The sequence below is a fragment of the Anguilla rostrata genome, chromosome 6, assembly GCF_018555375.3.
Source record: "Anguilla rostrata isolate EN2019 chromosome 6, ASM1855537v3, whole genome shotgun sequence".
Lineage (NCBI taxonomy): Eukaryota > Metazoa > Chordata > Actinopteri > Anguilliformes > Anguillidae > Anguilla > Anguilla rostrata.
This window is the reverse complement of record NC_057938.1, coordinates 50388424-50404272: the sequence shown is the minus strand read 5'-3', so window position 1 is coordinate 50404272 and position 15849 is coordinate 50388424. Positions and strand designations below refer to the sequence as shown.

The 15849-nt window shown below is 42.2% G+C and overlaps 1 protein-coding gene across 1 annotated transcript in view; it reads left to right on the top strand.

Annotated features, from left to right (window-relative positions):
- The window catches only part of LOC135257546 (exostosin-1), a 184317-nt gene that overhangs the window by 149256 nt on the left and 19212 nt on the right, over positions 1-15849 (top strand). Inside the window, exons 5-8 of the mRNA XM_064340378.1 lie at positions 4818-4937; positions 7376-7508; positions 10815-10933; positions 11659-11754. Of these exons, the coding sequence (XP_064196448.1) occupies positions 4818-4937; positions 7376-7508; positions 10815-10933; positions 11659-11754 (468 nt within the window). The remainder of the gene's footprint in view (positions 1-4817; positions 4938-7375; positions 7509-10814; positions 10934-11658; positions 11755-15849) is intronic.

The window sequence follows — 15849 nt, the reverse complement described above, 5'->3', positions numbered from 1 at the left end:
GAGGATATAATATTTTGCCTTGTTGCTCACCACGTGGCCTCTGGTGACTGGAAATGATTACAGTTCTAAGTACACTGGAATACTAAAGCAAGGCGTTCACTCTGGAGAGGATATTACCAGCGTTTTAAATGTAAGGTAGAATGTTGATGATTTTGCAGAAATTCATAAAGGTTACAATCAAACAAATGCATGGAAATACTTCTAATATTAAGTGCATGTTTATAAAGCATTGTGTAGCTTAATCAATCAATCATGATGCATAATCATTTATAATATTTTATATAATAATTTCTGTGTATTCACAGAAATAATTCTATGATCATCCTATGATGATAAATAGTCACAGTCAGAGTTGTTGTACAGTAACACCCTTGGAGTACACAGTAAAACAAATGGCAGCTGCAGCATGTTGTGAACATGAAACATACAAACATACACAATCTCACACGTGCAAACGCACACACACGCAAACACACACACGCACAAGAAGAGTGGGCAGTGGCAAGCAGACAAGAGCAATGTCTTCAACAGCTGTGTTTTAAAATTGTGGAATAATGTGAAAATAGCTGCACCTTGTGTCGGTAATTAGACGGGGTGCTGAGTGGAAAAATAAATCAATAGTCCAGAGTCCACAATTTCACTAGAAAACTCACGGGACTGAGAAGGCATAGCTCTAACAAGAAATACAAACAAAAAAAAGAACTTCTGGTGAACACAACCTTCATGGACATTTAATGCCTTGTGATTTCAGCCATTTCACCCGCATCACCGTTACGATGCTTCAGAAGGCATTCATAATTCTTTACGCCATTTTACAGAGCCATTTTCTGGCTGCGTAATCGCACTGCAAGCGACCGCCCCGAAATAAAACAGCAAAGGTGTGCGTGTGGGAGATCCTGACAAGCGTGCTTAAGAACTGAGAGCAGATTCCGTTGTTCAGAGATCAGTAGGCTTGCAGTTTGGAGCCCGAGGACACCAGAATCCAAGAGGCGGCAACGCAGTGAAATAATATCCTCGTGCGGGAGATTTTTAATCTTTGAAATATTACATTCATAACAAAAAACTGCGCTGTGTGTTTTTCATTCAATATGAGCTTAATTATTCAAGCATTCCAGCACTAGCTCCGTCAATGAAATGGCTTTAAATGCTAATGAAAGCTTTATGTCCTAACACTAAAATGCCACTGCAGGGCTATAGGTTAATCACAGAGGAATTGCCAATCAGAGCCTCTGTTTTCAGTTGGACTATTAACAAGTACTTAACCTGTGGCACAAACACGGAAAAGGAAAAGCAATTTAATTTGAAAAGGGATCGCTCCCTTATTTCATCCTTGAGTTCCTGAAACCCGTACGCACCTGTTTTTACTGTAAGGCATGGCATAAGAGGGCAATTTATTTATATTTAAAACTCATCAGCAATGTCTTTATGAATATGCATTAAACTGAATGTGATTTTATTATTTCTCTCGACAAAGTACTTGACAGTGCAACCTAGGCTGCAGCTGGATTGTAGTTGTTGCGTTGGTGTATACGTGCACAAGAAGGGTGAATTTTCACCTCAGATGGTTATGGTATTTTGCTTTTAAAAGCCTTTAAGGTGCAAGATCACGGATATGTGATTAGAATGTTCTTAACTGAACATTCTAATGCTGATGTAACAATCACTACTGATAATTGAATGTGGTGGAGTTCTAGAGCACTGACTTAATAAAAAAACGTACCAAAAAACCTACTCTTCAAAGAGTTCAAATAACTGCCTTTTCTTCACTGCAACAAGTTGTTTGATTGTGTGCAGGATGCGGCTGTGGGCCACAGTTGTGGAAACTGCTTGAGCAATCTCTTATCTTTTGAGGGTGTGTCCCTGAAGCCCATCCAGAATGTTCCACAGGCCACGATCAACAGCTGCAATTTAGCCTTTTTTTATTGAAACTGTCCGACATGCATTTCTAATCAGAAGAGAAATTTCTCATTTTTGCCATACCCTACCTGTGAATTCTGCAAGGAATGTTTGCGGCTTGATGAAATGGCACTGCACCATACCTGCAGATATTAATCCACAGAAATACCTGCCTGTCAGACATACATCTCCGGGAAACATAGCCCCATATCCATAAACCCTCCCATTAATTATGTCCTGAAAGATGTATGATATTTATATTCTTTAATTACTGAACTTATTAACAGCTGCTACCTATCTGCCCTTTCCTTGCTTCCAGGTAGCAGGTAATTAATGTGGCAAAAAGAGGGTTTTGAAATACGAGAGGCAAAATGTCACCAAAGACATGAAAGTAAATGAGAAAATTAAATGCATTGCAGGGAGAGGAAGGAGATGGGGGGGGGGGGGAATAATGAAATAAATTCACAGCCATGCTATGTGCCCCAACCTCTGTCATCGCTTTGGAAATTACAGCAATTAATAAAGATGCTGCTTACATCCAGTGACCTCAGGACAAACCCCAGAGCCATTGAAATCTTATTGAAATCTTAAACACATCTCAGACCCCTAATAAATACACTTGTGGGACAATGAGATTTTAATTTGATTTGTATTCAGACAATTGAAATGTCCGCGGTGGAAAATATTAAAAGGCAGCCATGGTTTTAATGTGAGTATTGTAATTATTTGTAATTATACAGGGCTGAATAAAGCTTAGTTGCTAATGGGGTGCCTTTTGTCTGTGCCCATAGCAACAATGTCAGTCTCCCAAAATCATTTCACCGCTAATTATTTTTGGATATCTTTGGGTGGTGGACATTGTCTTTTGACAACCAGGCATTCAATAGAACTTTTCATCTCTTAAAACCAAAACAAAAAAGACCTTTTTTTTACGATACCATTTCCGTGTGAGGCGAAATTGATTGGTGCTGTTCATTAAGACCAAGCAATCGCAATATTGCACGGATGACGCATACACAGGGCCCAAAGCAGAAGTACAGGCCCTTGTGCTCTGGGCTAAGTGAAAGAATGTTTTAACATAATAAAAGACAACAAGAAAAGAAAATGATAAATGCGCATTTGATTAGTGTGGATATCTTTGCTGAGTGATTATTCATCATAAATGTCTGCGCGTATGCGGAGAAAATGTCTTAACTGCTTTCATTTTTATAGAATTGTCCTGTTCGCTCAAGACAGTGATTTATGTGGATCCGTTCTGATGTGAAGTATGCTAATTTCGATGATTTAATAGGAATTTATACAAGTGAACCCAAGCATAATAAAAATGGATAGTTTAGACAAATATATTTTAGGCACATTATAAATGCTTTATGTTAACATCAACAGTACTGGCACTGTGAAGAACAATGGCAGTACTGTTAACTGATCAATCCCTCTCCCACCCCATGACACAATGACATATTATTTTATATTCTTGAGTTATTGTGTCATGTGTTGGGGAGAGGGCTTTATCAGTTACCAAAAGGATAACAATCTTCACTGAGTACAAAGAACCACGAGGCCTAATTTAATCCCAACAGCATTATAATCCGTTCATCTTGGAACTGTATACACATAATTCAAGCGTACGGCAAGTGCTACATCTTATCAGTGTTTATAGTTGCATATAGGAGGAAGTGTCACGAACGTTGGGCGTATACTGCAACCAGCTCGGTGTTTGGGGAGTTCGGCTGTTATATTACACCTGTAATGCCTTCTCAGTCCTGGTGTGTATTGCCAATCGGTGAGAACCAGGAGTGAAGGCTTAAGGAAGCACACCACTCTAATTCCTTATCTCAGCACAAGTGCTGCACCTGCTGGGGGAGCAGAATCTCATTACATTCAATTATTCTGAGGAATGAACCTTCGACAACCATCAAAACTTGTGGGGTGGGTTATTCTCCAACAGAAAACCAAAAACACAGTGAAGCGGGGGTTTATATTGTTTCGGTTTTAGTGTATCTTTTCGATTGGTCCAGACAGTTTTTTTTGTGGAGATGAAGGATATTTTTGGTGCTTACAGAAGTTTATGATGATCTGTGGGCTTTACAGTGGCTGCTGTATGGGCACTCGCGAGTTTGTGGTTCAAGACGAGATACACTTCAAACAACTTCAAAAAAAACTACCTTGCTGCCTTGCCTGCTGTGAACTTTCATAGGGTCAACTCTCTTTCTCGCTCTCTCCCTCTCTCTCTCTCTCCAAATTTTATGGGCATCCCTTTCTCTGTCTCCTCAACAGCATAACAACCTTTTTATTCTTCAAAAATATTAAATATTTGGTGCAGTCCAGCAGGATTTAGACGGACGCTTCATTAATCGCTTTATTAATGAACCATGAGGGAAGCTGAGGAAGCAACAACAGGCAAAACGCTCCGTCGTCCGCTCCTACGGTTTTATGTTTATGATGTAGCCGATTAATAAAGCATCTACTGTATGTATATCCTGCTGGAGTGTGCGTCAGATTTTTACATCTTTGATTTTGATCCCTCCCTGCACTGACTTGCATTCAGCAGAATAGCACTGCTGTGTACAGAGTACTATCTATGGGCAATATATTCTTCAGTCACGGTCATACCCGACCTCTACTAAATTAATTCCGTATTTTAATCCATGGCTCCCTCTTAAGAAAAGAATAAGAATGATGTAGCAATGCCATGCCCCATGCAAGTCACAGCCATTAAGTGGACACCAAAAAAGGTTAGGGGGTAGGGGGTCCTTCCTCCCAATCCCACCCCTCCACTCGGCTACATCGCAGCACGTCCGTTAGCTTCTCGGGGGAGCCAGGAATTCTTGTAATTGTGTCTGCCCACAGAACAGCCCCCTGCTCCTCCCAGCCCACTTTAATTCCTCACACTGTCCTGTCCCCCCCCCACCCCCTCACAGATTCCCTCGATTACCAGATCCGTGGACCATGACAAAATATTGGCTCTTCGGCAGCAGACTCAGTTCCTCTGGGATGCTTATTTTTCTTCGGTGGCGAAAATAGTATTAACTACATTAGAGGTAAGTGTTCCCATTTATAGAATCATTCATTTTTACCAGCGGTGGGCGGGGGAAGGGGGGGGGGGTCGTGGGGCTCAGACAGGCAGTGGGCGGGATAATGGATGGGCTTTTTTTATAATGTGCGGAACGGCCCCAACGTGTGAATTGATGGTCGCCGGGGAACAATGTTGGAGCCCCGCAAAGTTATTAATTCTGTTGGTTTTTGTTTTTTGTCCTTGAACAATGTATTTTCTGGGCGATGCGGGTACGGGCACAGCATGGCCACCAACGTCTTCCGTCGTGTTTTTCCTCTCCTTTCTTGTCCTGGAGGAAAAAAACAGAAGGGGAGGGTGGTGGTTTTCATCTGTCCCAGACACACAATCCAAGTCAGGGCCGGCTATGATCACAATATATTGCCCTCGGGCTCTTAGAGTAGAGCTGCGGGCGGTGCTAAAAACATACTGTACTGTTGTTTGCGTTTCCATGGCGCCACATACCACTGCACTTTTCCTCACAGGAACCACAAAATGAAGACAGTTATTCTAAATGATATCAGCGGCAACAACAACGTCAATTCTGATTTAGCGGCTAATCTAATTTAATATGAAGGCAGCGGAGACAGGTGCTTCACTCACCTGTGCATTATGGTCGTTCGCTTCGGCAGAGAAGCAATCTATTATTCCGAGTCCGTTGAGATTAAAAGGCAGCCCTGCCTGCCTGTTTTCTCATTGGCTCAGGGAGTTTCCCCTTCACGTGATTGGAGCACACACCCCCCCCCCCCCCACCCCCCAGTTGGCCGTACTGCCAGCATGCATCAGTCACAGCTGGTCTTCCTCTGGGGATTGAGGGGTAGGGATTGCGGGATGGCCGTACCGTTTCGAATCAATGCCTGGTTTGAAAGATCTGTTTGGTTACCATTTTGACGCACACATGAATGTTATTAACCCCCCTCCCATAAAGGAGAACATTCTCACGAAATCCTTTCAGATCACCAGTATGCATGAGTGTAATGTAGCCATTTTGTTTTTTTTTTTATGTTATGTGGAACGCCTCAATTTTGCGTTCATCAACTGTGCCTCCTGGTTCCACTCTTCATGAATCTCAGGACTTTATATGAAAGGGAACAATGAAGGGGAGGGGAGGGGAGGGGAGGGGAGGGGGGGAGGAGGGATGGGAGACATGTTTGTTGTGGCGCTTCAAAGCTGCTTCCTGACGGATTGGGTCTGGGATTAGAGCCGAGCAGTGGACTTCGCCTGCCGCATATCAAAAATCCTCCAGGAAGTAAATTGGGCCCACTTCCATCTACAGTTGTGTGGGAGCCCTACATGCACACCACAGGACTGATGGAAATTTGAGAAATTAGGCACTGAAATGCCCACCACCCACCAAGCTGCACCCAGGCCCTTTCATTGTGGTTGGCTGCAAGTGCAAGCAATTCCCCCCTTAGTGAGCAAAAGCCATTTTCTTTGCTTTTCGGATTGGAAGAAGTGACTGAGTTGCACTATAAATTGACTGTTATTTTTTTGTTCCCAATTTGTCAGGCATATCAGAAGCGACCACCAGAACACACATGGATAGCACCCTAACACACACAACGCAAGCGTGTAGCTCTGGGGGGGGGGGTGATCTGACGAATTGGGCTTTGTTCAGCAGAAAACGACTCTGGCAGGTTAACGCAAATGGCGGTAAACACTGGGGAAGAGTTTACTCCCCCAGCTGTGAGAGGGAAAGCAGGGGATCTAATTAATTGCTCTCAGTAATGCTAATTATGACCTGCAGTTGTAATCTGCGGGAGCGATCTGCAAAGGACAGTGTAGCTCAGGCTCTCTGGATGGGAATGAGAGGCAAGGTGGATGTGAGTGGAGCTGGCCTTCCTCTGGGGCTTGATCGGGTGGGTGGCTGTGTAGTATAATGGGTTGGGAGCTGGTCTTGTAACCTAAAGGTCACAGGTTCGATTCCCCAGGTATGACAGTGCCGTTGTACCCCTGAGCAAGGTACTTAACCTGCATTGCTTCAGTATATATCCAGCTGTATAAATGGATGCAATGTAAATGCTATGTAAAACGTTGTGTATGTCGCTCTGGATAAGAGTGTCTGCTAAATGCCTGTGATGTAATGTAATGGGTAGGGCGGCTGTATCACAAAGATCAGCTGAGAGCGCTGGCCAAATTCAATGGCAAAGTGAGAGTTTATTCCGTACTGTACTGTGTGCTACCCCCTGCTATTGCGCAGTACTGTAATGCAGTTCTAAAATATATTTTCACAGTGCTTATTTATTCATGTTTGTACAAATGATTTATTACTTGTTCACTAATGATGATAAATGAATCGAACTAGTAAACAGAACAAGCTGTCTTATCCAATCAGAAAATATCCCATTTGGAGGAACAGACATAAAATGTAACATTCTCTTTTGTTCTTTTTTTCTGCTTGTTTTTTTGTTTTATTTGTTTTTTTAGATAATCCATGACCGAATATATTCACACATATCAAGAAACAAGCTGATGTGGAATTTGCTGCCTGGTGGACTCTATGTTTTGCCGCAGTTCTCCTCCGACCCTGCAGTGTTTCCATTTTATTACTCTACGCTGGGTGAGTAGAGCCAGGGCACGTGTGCATATAAAGTACTTGCTAATATCCTATAGTGCTCATACTTCCTTCTGCTTTTATCTTTTAATGCCTTAACTGGAAGTTGCCTGTGAAAAGAAGTGTATCAATTAGACGGCACAGAGCTGGAGCTGGTGCTGAAGAATGTTTCATTATACTAGATTCAACTTAAATGTGAGAATTGATCTCTGAATACGTAACTATTTCAGAGACCAAAAATACACAAAATGTTGTGGAAGAAATATAGTTTCTGAAGTCTTTGTTAGGTTACATATCAGAAATATTGACTGTGTGTATGTCTGTGTGTGTGTGTGTGTGTGTGTGCGTCTGTGTGCATATATATATATAAATGTTTAAAGTATGGAAGAAAGGCCATTTCTGCCTTGGAGGAAGTGAATCATTGAAACTGCCTTTTAAGCCATCGTAAAACTCTCTTGATGTAGGTGTACAAGATTCCTAAATGCAAGATTCAACAAAGAAAAAGCTCTTACCTAGACTACACTTAAAACCTTGCTATTGTATGGAATACCTGATGTATGGTGGAAACATGGTTATATGAAGGCATATAAATCAGATGCTAATTCGTATCGTAATAGCACAGACAATGTGTGCTGCCTCCCGAAAATTTAAAGCCATCATCCATTATTCAGAATATAGAAAAATAAGCCCCATCCCCCTCCCCCCGAGTCCGTGACCATGACGGGTCAGGAGGGACCGTGAGGCAGTTGCCTCGTCTTGAAAAATATGGCTGACCTCCACTGACAAGGTACGCCGCGTCCACGGCATTAAACGCGACCGTATCTTCTCTCCTTCTGTTTGGTGCGCGATTAAGCTCTTTGCAATAAATGCGCCGTTGTCCCATAAGCAGGAGAATTTGAATGAAACAATAACTCAGACGGATGCTTGTCGTCCCCAGTGGAGCTGTGGAATAGGGGGAACAAGCTGCATGTTTTATGCCGCCATATTAAATCAACACCACGGGTCCTGAATGAATAACTTGTCTTGAATGTCATGAATGCCAATCAAACACAAAGTTTTATTAGTTTCACTTTCCACCATTTTGGTAGTGAGGAAGAGTTATTGCTGGTTTAAAAACTTCCTGTGACTTTTAAAAAAACCTGTCTTTTTGGATGTACTTATGTCATGCGTCATTGGTAATCTATTGCCATTGTTTCATTGACACATTAAACCTTTCTATGATGTGATTTTTAATATTTTTTTCATAATTCCCTGAGGGCTTTTTAATCTTACTCTTTGTGAATTTAATCGCCTGCTATAAAGCCATTTTAGAGAATTAAAAGTGCATCAATGAATGTGAATTGTTACAGCTAAATGCAATTTCTGCAAATTACTACAGGAGAGTTAAAAGATTTTTGTAGCTCCCCTGTAGTAAGCACTAATTTGTATTGCTTGAATGTTCTTGTTCACATGTGTTTTGGATATAATTAAAATAGTTTTGCAGAACATAATCTTAATTTAGATAAATGAGCTGTTGATATGCATGGCTTTAATTAGCCATATTAAATCTCACTTTGTCCTGTGAGACTACACTTGAAAGGCATCAAGGTATTTATTACTATACAATTTATACTATAAATTAGCAGTATAAATGTAATTTGGTGCATAATTCACCAATTCATTAAGCCTGCTGTGTGTTGCTTCATATCTTTATAATTTCTGCAATAAATCCTTGATTTATCCTCTTGCAGCTGGTGTACTACCTGAATGGTATAATTTCTTGTATTTTACTTTTTTTTCCAGTGTACAGTTATTCTTAGTATATGTTTAAATGTAGGGCCCTACTCTTAGTGGTGGGGATTAGAACACTTTATGATAAAAATAAAAAAACTTTTAAAAAAAAGATGAGATTATGAAACATTATGTGACAAGTTGACCCTTGTGGCTAGATCTCCTTGCATCTCATTACTTTAAATTACTTTCAAGGTCACAGCAAGGACAAAGTTGTATTTCTACGCAGCTTGGAAATCGTACAGCCCTGCACTCTGGGGTTATTTTCAGTCAGCCTCCGATTGGCTACGGTCTGGGCTCTGTTACGGATGAGTCTAGAAAATGCTCCAGATTGCGACTATTGCTTGAGATGGTTATTACAGGCCGTACGCTTGGTTTTATTTAATTACCTCGGAACAGTTTTGCGGGGAGGCGAGTGTGCCTTTTTCAATCTTAACGAGGTTCTGTGTGTGAACTCTGATGACGTTCCTCTGTCAGACACCTCACTGACTGAACCCTGCTCCTGTAGGACTGTTTAACCTTCCTCACTTGGGAAACCCACTGCACTGCCTCACCCAACTCAGTGTGCTCAGGGCAATTTACTGGCAAATGTACAGGACAGACATCCAAGATGGCTTCTTGTCCGCTGTGAGAGACCACGATGTACAATAATAACTGTCTCAGCCTTCTGCGGTTTTCTGTGTTCGGCTGTGCAGTTCTTGTACATTAAGACCAATGGATTCAGATATTCTGGAAAGTGTGACTGTGAAGCGGAACAAACGAAAGTAAATCAAGTGAAGGTGGATCAATGCTTGAGAGTTCCTTGGAGGAACTGAAAATATTTTCCTTTTTTCCCTTTTCTGTTCTCCTTTTTTGAAACCTTCACAAGGTTTGTGTGTAGGAACATTGAAGCTTCAAATATTTTTCCTCTGTCTTTCAACATAAACCTTTTGCTTGTTCATATATTATTGTGTGATTCACCCACCTCAGATGTATCCTGATTATTTTATGTTCTGGTTTTCATTGTTTTGCAGTCCAATGATATTTTGTGAGTATTTGTGTTCAAAAAGGAAAGAGGAAACATCTAATGTGATCTGAAAATTATGAAACGGTTTAATGTGTAATATGTTGTTTTACTTGAAGAACATCGAATATTGTCCTTCTAGGTTGACTCCATATTGTGAGTCCATGACTGCTTAAACTTCTCACATAGCATCTCCACAGTTAATTAACGTGTTAATGGAATTTTTTTTTAATTCCAAAATTTTGGCATTGGTTTTAGGAACTTGACCACCCCCTCCTTTACAAGTAAGAAATAAAAAAATCTACACCGACGTGCACTTCCAAAAAGTTGAACGTTGGGGAACTGTGTTTCTTCAGCAACCGTCCGGAGAGTAGATCTTCTAATGGAAGAAGGGCGCGGCGCACGGGAGAGGCAGAGGGCAGCGCCCGTGTCAGGGAGATTGATTGGAATGCTTTTAGCGGTCCGTCTGCCCGGCCGGGCGTTATGGAGTTTATGGGTATTCATACGCCGCCGGCGCGCGTCTCACCGTGTCGCTCCAGGTAAAAGCCCGTCGCAGGAGTTCACCGCGGTCATCCAGGCTGTGACGCCGCTCCAGTACCAGCTGCAGCCCGTCGTCAAGCTGATCATCGCCGTTGCCAAATCCAAGTTCTGTGCGCAGGTACGGGCTCGGACTGCGTCGCCCGGACGGGGGGGGGACGGCGCTTCGGTGCTGACGGGGCAACTCGGAAAGCCAGCGCGACGGAGGCCGTTACGGTGTTTCAGACCGAAATCTCGCCGCGCGCGGAACTTCAAAGCTCCGAGAAGCAGGCTTGCACAGTTTTATCCGCAACATTTGAGTGAAGCTTGAAAGAAAAAAAATATGGACTGAAAATGTGTGAACTGAATGTGAAATCCAGGAAAGCATTGGTATAGGCAGCCAGTGCATGTACATATAGTATTTATAGTAATGCTGTCTATGAAATTCATATACTGTATATAATGCATTATAAACCTGTTTATTGTGGCAAGGGTCATTGTGTATTATAATGCCCATATTCAGTTATACTACATAATGAATACACACTTGAATATTTAGATGAGATGCACAGCATTTATTAAGCATTATAATCAGTATTATGTTACAGTATGATTACAAGCCACAATTAATATCCTTTTATTGCCTTAAGTAATGAGACATAAACGGGCATATTAAGAGCTGAATATAGAGTCCTGTGATCTGTCACGATTCACCCTTTGGTAGTTTTGCTGATAATGATTTCCATTAGGTTTTGATTAGAAATGGCTAAAGGACATATTCTCTTGAAGTGTTCACATTTGCAGCTGAAAGAAAGTCAATACGGTATTGATTTATCTAATAGAGGGCTACCTTGTCCCCCCCCCCAGATAATAGTGCTGTGGAATTGCGACAAGCCCTTACCGCCGAAGAGCAAGTGGCCCTCCACCTCAGTGCCTATCACAGTCATCGAGGGAGAAAGGAAGGTAAGGGCGCTCAGCCGTGCGTCGCTGGGATTAGCGCCCCGCGGTTCTCCCCCGTCTGAGGCGCCGGGCCTGTTTCGCCCTCGCCGCTGTGCGTGGGTTAGCCGCAGCTGCAGTTGGTCTCTCACATCGGTGCGGGAATTTTGCAGCCAAGGGTCGGGGATGGTGATGCAGGAATGGCAAAGGAACGTACCGGAAACGGCGACAAGGAGGAAAGGAAGATCCTGGTTAATCTAGCATTGGCCATTTGTGCAAATCACGAAGAGTACAGAGTAAAATGTTCAGTGTTAAATCAACTCCTACAAATGGCCCCTATTGGACTCTTGGTACTATTGTTAGAGTTGAATAATACTGGACTGCCTAGTATTTTAATCTCACCACCTCTGTCTATTAGTTATTAGTATTATGTTTATTATGTTTTTGGAGTTATTTCATGCATCAGCAGCAATGTTTCATGTGTTATGTGTTTTTCAAGAACATAAATTCAGATTTTAAATTCACATTCATCTCTCTGTAGTCTACAGGCTATGAAAACATTCTGGAAAGAAACTTTTGAACTTTCTAGCATAATGTAGACAGCACTTTAAGATCAGTCGGCTTTTCTTGGTTTAATGGTGTTAAGCAGCAAACTATTTTAATATATATTTAATGGGATATTGATGGGCCATTACCCCAGTCCAATGTTTTAACTCATAATGCCAAGAAGAGAGCAGAATTGTTTACAAGGCCTATTGGAGAAATTTGGCAGGGCATCAAACTCACAACCTTCTGGCCTGACACTCTAACCACAAGTCAGCAAAGTGGTGTAGGTAAATGGAGGTATTCAATTCTTATTTTAATATTTACTGGGTGATTTACAAAACAGAGGATGAGTAGATTCAATGTCTATTAGGGCTGTGTTCAAACTATCGATATGGCAACGTATCGTGGCTTTACATATCCAAGTATCAGTACGGTGATCGCCATATCAACATGTTTATTGTTTTTCAAAATAAATTTCTGTGAAATGAGTACATCTAAGCTCTACCTATAACTGATTATTTCAATGCTTTAAAAGTGTCTTGCGTGTTTTTTGTGCAATATACTTATTCCAAATGCAAGTCTTTTTTCCTTTTTCTGGCTTCACGTACCATTTGCTATGCTTGCCAGCAACACTGTTCAGAAGCGAGTCCCCATGTGCACTTGAAGAGAAGGGCTCTCAAGAGCCATAATGGCTGATTTCTTCAGAAGTTCTCCGTTTGGGGACGTTCAATTAATTTTTAGCTGGTAGCGCAGCTTGAGCTCGGAGCTCGGGAATCCCGATCGGGGCTGTGTGGTTTCTGTGCGTCTGGCCGTTGTACCAAACGCAGCGCTTCCCACGTAGCGCACTAGCGACACCAGTGCATCCACTCAACTCAGCAGCAAGTTTTTTTCTCTCCAAAATTCCTCGGGCCTATTTCCTACTTGTTTTCCTGTGTTTCCATGTAACGGTGCACATGTGGACGTATAACGACGTGCTTCCACAATCGCATTAAATGTCTTTTTAAAAAAGAAATCTCAGGGCTGTTTACTGTTCGCTCGGAGTTTACTTGCGCAACAAGACAGCTGCTTAAGCGTACTTGTTTTGTTTTTTTTACTCGCATCGTTCCAGAACCATAAAAAAAACCTGCCACATGGAAACTGAGTAGTCAAAGGGTCCAATCAAACTAAATCCAAGGGCTTTCTGAAGAAACAGAGAGGGGAAACCTTTGCATATCTTGGCATTGTTTGCCTGTTCTTGCTTCAGGGAGAGCAGTGAGGTGGTGTGCCTGGCCCCCTGTGAGATTTCTTTCCCAGTATCTGAGGAATTAAAAGAGGTTTCTGCTAAAGGGCTTAACATAATTTTTGAACTATCATATTACTGCTTTTTTTTCCACAGGCTGGGGAAAGTGCAGAAGTTAGAGCACTGGACTCTTGAAGTTCTTGTCAGCAAGAGTATTCGCTTTAGAGAGTATTCTTTGCGTTTCTGGTTTCCACGCACTGCGAGATACAGTAGATGCAGAAGCTCTTAAAAAAAGTACAAAGGAGTGTAACTAAATTGGTTCCTGGTGTGAAATGTACGAGGAAAGACTCACTGTGTGATAATTAATCTCTCCGGGCTTAGCAAAGAGAGATGAAGGGGAGGATTTGATTGAGGTCTGTCTGTTTATTAAAGATATTAAAGAGAACAATGAAAGATTTTTCAGGTGGGATTCTGGCAGTAGAACAAGGGAGCACATGAGCTGTGGTTAAATTCCGCATGGTTATCAGGAAGCCTTTTCACAAAGAGAGTTGTCAGTGTATGGAACTGCTTGCCAGACCATGTTGTTATGGCAGAGACCCTGAGGGTTGGTGCAGTGATGGATACTGGGAAAATGGTGAGGGCTGAGTTGCCTTTTCTCGTCAGTAAAAATTGAACTGTTCTAATAAACTGGAGTCTACATGAATCGTAGGATTGGCAACTCTTTACAGTACATCGCTAAGGATACAGCGGTCTGATAAATGCATAAATATTTTATCTTTTCTATATGTCACTATTATTGTTTCTTGACCTCATACCAACCCATAGTGAAAATACATTATTCTCTGCGCTTGTACGTGCATTTTTAATTCTTTTGGAGTTTTTTATGCCAATATTTTTGCTGCCTCATTTAAAGGAGGAAGCAACATTAATTCAATTAATGCAGCCTGCAGTCTTAACACACATTCGGGTTAAGGGAGAAATACCATAGCCATAAAAGTGCCCGCGACGAGAAAAAAAAGAAAAGAAAAAAGTATCTTATTCTCATTTCCATGGAAAAACAAAGACGCGATGGAAACACTGATCAGCCCGGCCAGAGGTTAGCGGCAGCGTTCGATTAAATTCCGAGCTATAACATCATCGATTTTCCTCGCGCTTCCCCTCCTGAGGCACGAGCGGTAACACATCTAACAATCGGGGGGGGGGGCTCATTTTACTCCCGCAGTTAACTCCGGCGTTTGAAGGCTAATTAAGTTGACCCTCCGCTCGCGCTACGGATCGCTCCGGTTATTCGCCCGACAGTGAGGCCGTTTCTCGCACCTTTTTTCCGGCCGTCCGGCTTCCCGCCCCAAGCACCCGTCGGTTTCTAATTGAGGGGTCCGCTGTCCGCTGGCGACCCACGGCCTATCGATGGGAACTGATGAACCCAACGATAACCATATAAATGTACTTCATTTTATGTTTTTGAAATCCGTTTTTCACCGATTTCTGTGTCAAATTCATCCTTTTAATGCCGGACCATGTTCAGTAGCCAGATTTTTTTTTGTGGTTTTTTAAACACCCACTGTGGTGTCTTAAAAGATTTACTTGCGTTTGTGCTTGTCTGTAATTTCTGACCTCGAGGTTATTACACTGAGTTCTGAGAATTAGTGTGCGCCTTGGAGTCACAGTTAAGCCGCTGTATTGTGGTTCGGTATACGCTATAACATCCAATGTGTCTATTTTATGGGTTTCCTCAAGGAGAAAAAAGGACAGCTTTTATGGCAGCGAGCGCAGAGGATGTCAGAGTCCTACTGCGGTGTTTCCTGAACGTGTTGTCTCAACAGGGGCGAGGCAGGGGGCAGGGGACAGGGGCAAGGGTGCACGGGGTGCACAGATGCACCTTATACAGTACATGAGATTCTACAGTAATTTGGTCTTCAGAGAAGTGGGTGGAATGCATGTGCGATCTCTCAGCGTTTCTGGGTGCGCGCTCACAGGTGTGTGTGGGTGTTGCTTCAGTCGGGGTTGGGAAGGGGCAGACACTCTCATTAACACCTTTCTGTCTCTTCCCTCCTCCATATATTATCGCCAGTGGAGAGATTAGCAAAGAATAAGCATATCAAGGCATGCTGTCCTGTGGTGCACAAAGTCATCTCATATTGAAACAGTAAAAAGAAATAACAATAATATTCATAACAAAGCATTGATTGATCAATGGCTTCCTTTATTGATTAATCGGTTCACTGATAACCCTTTGTGTAGAACTTGAAATTGTAAATGTGCGCAGATCGCCTGTTGATAAACCCACAGGACATTTTTCTATGTGGTTCTTGGTGTCTGCCCAGAGAGTTATTTACAGGAAAAAGAGTTGCTTTTCT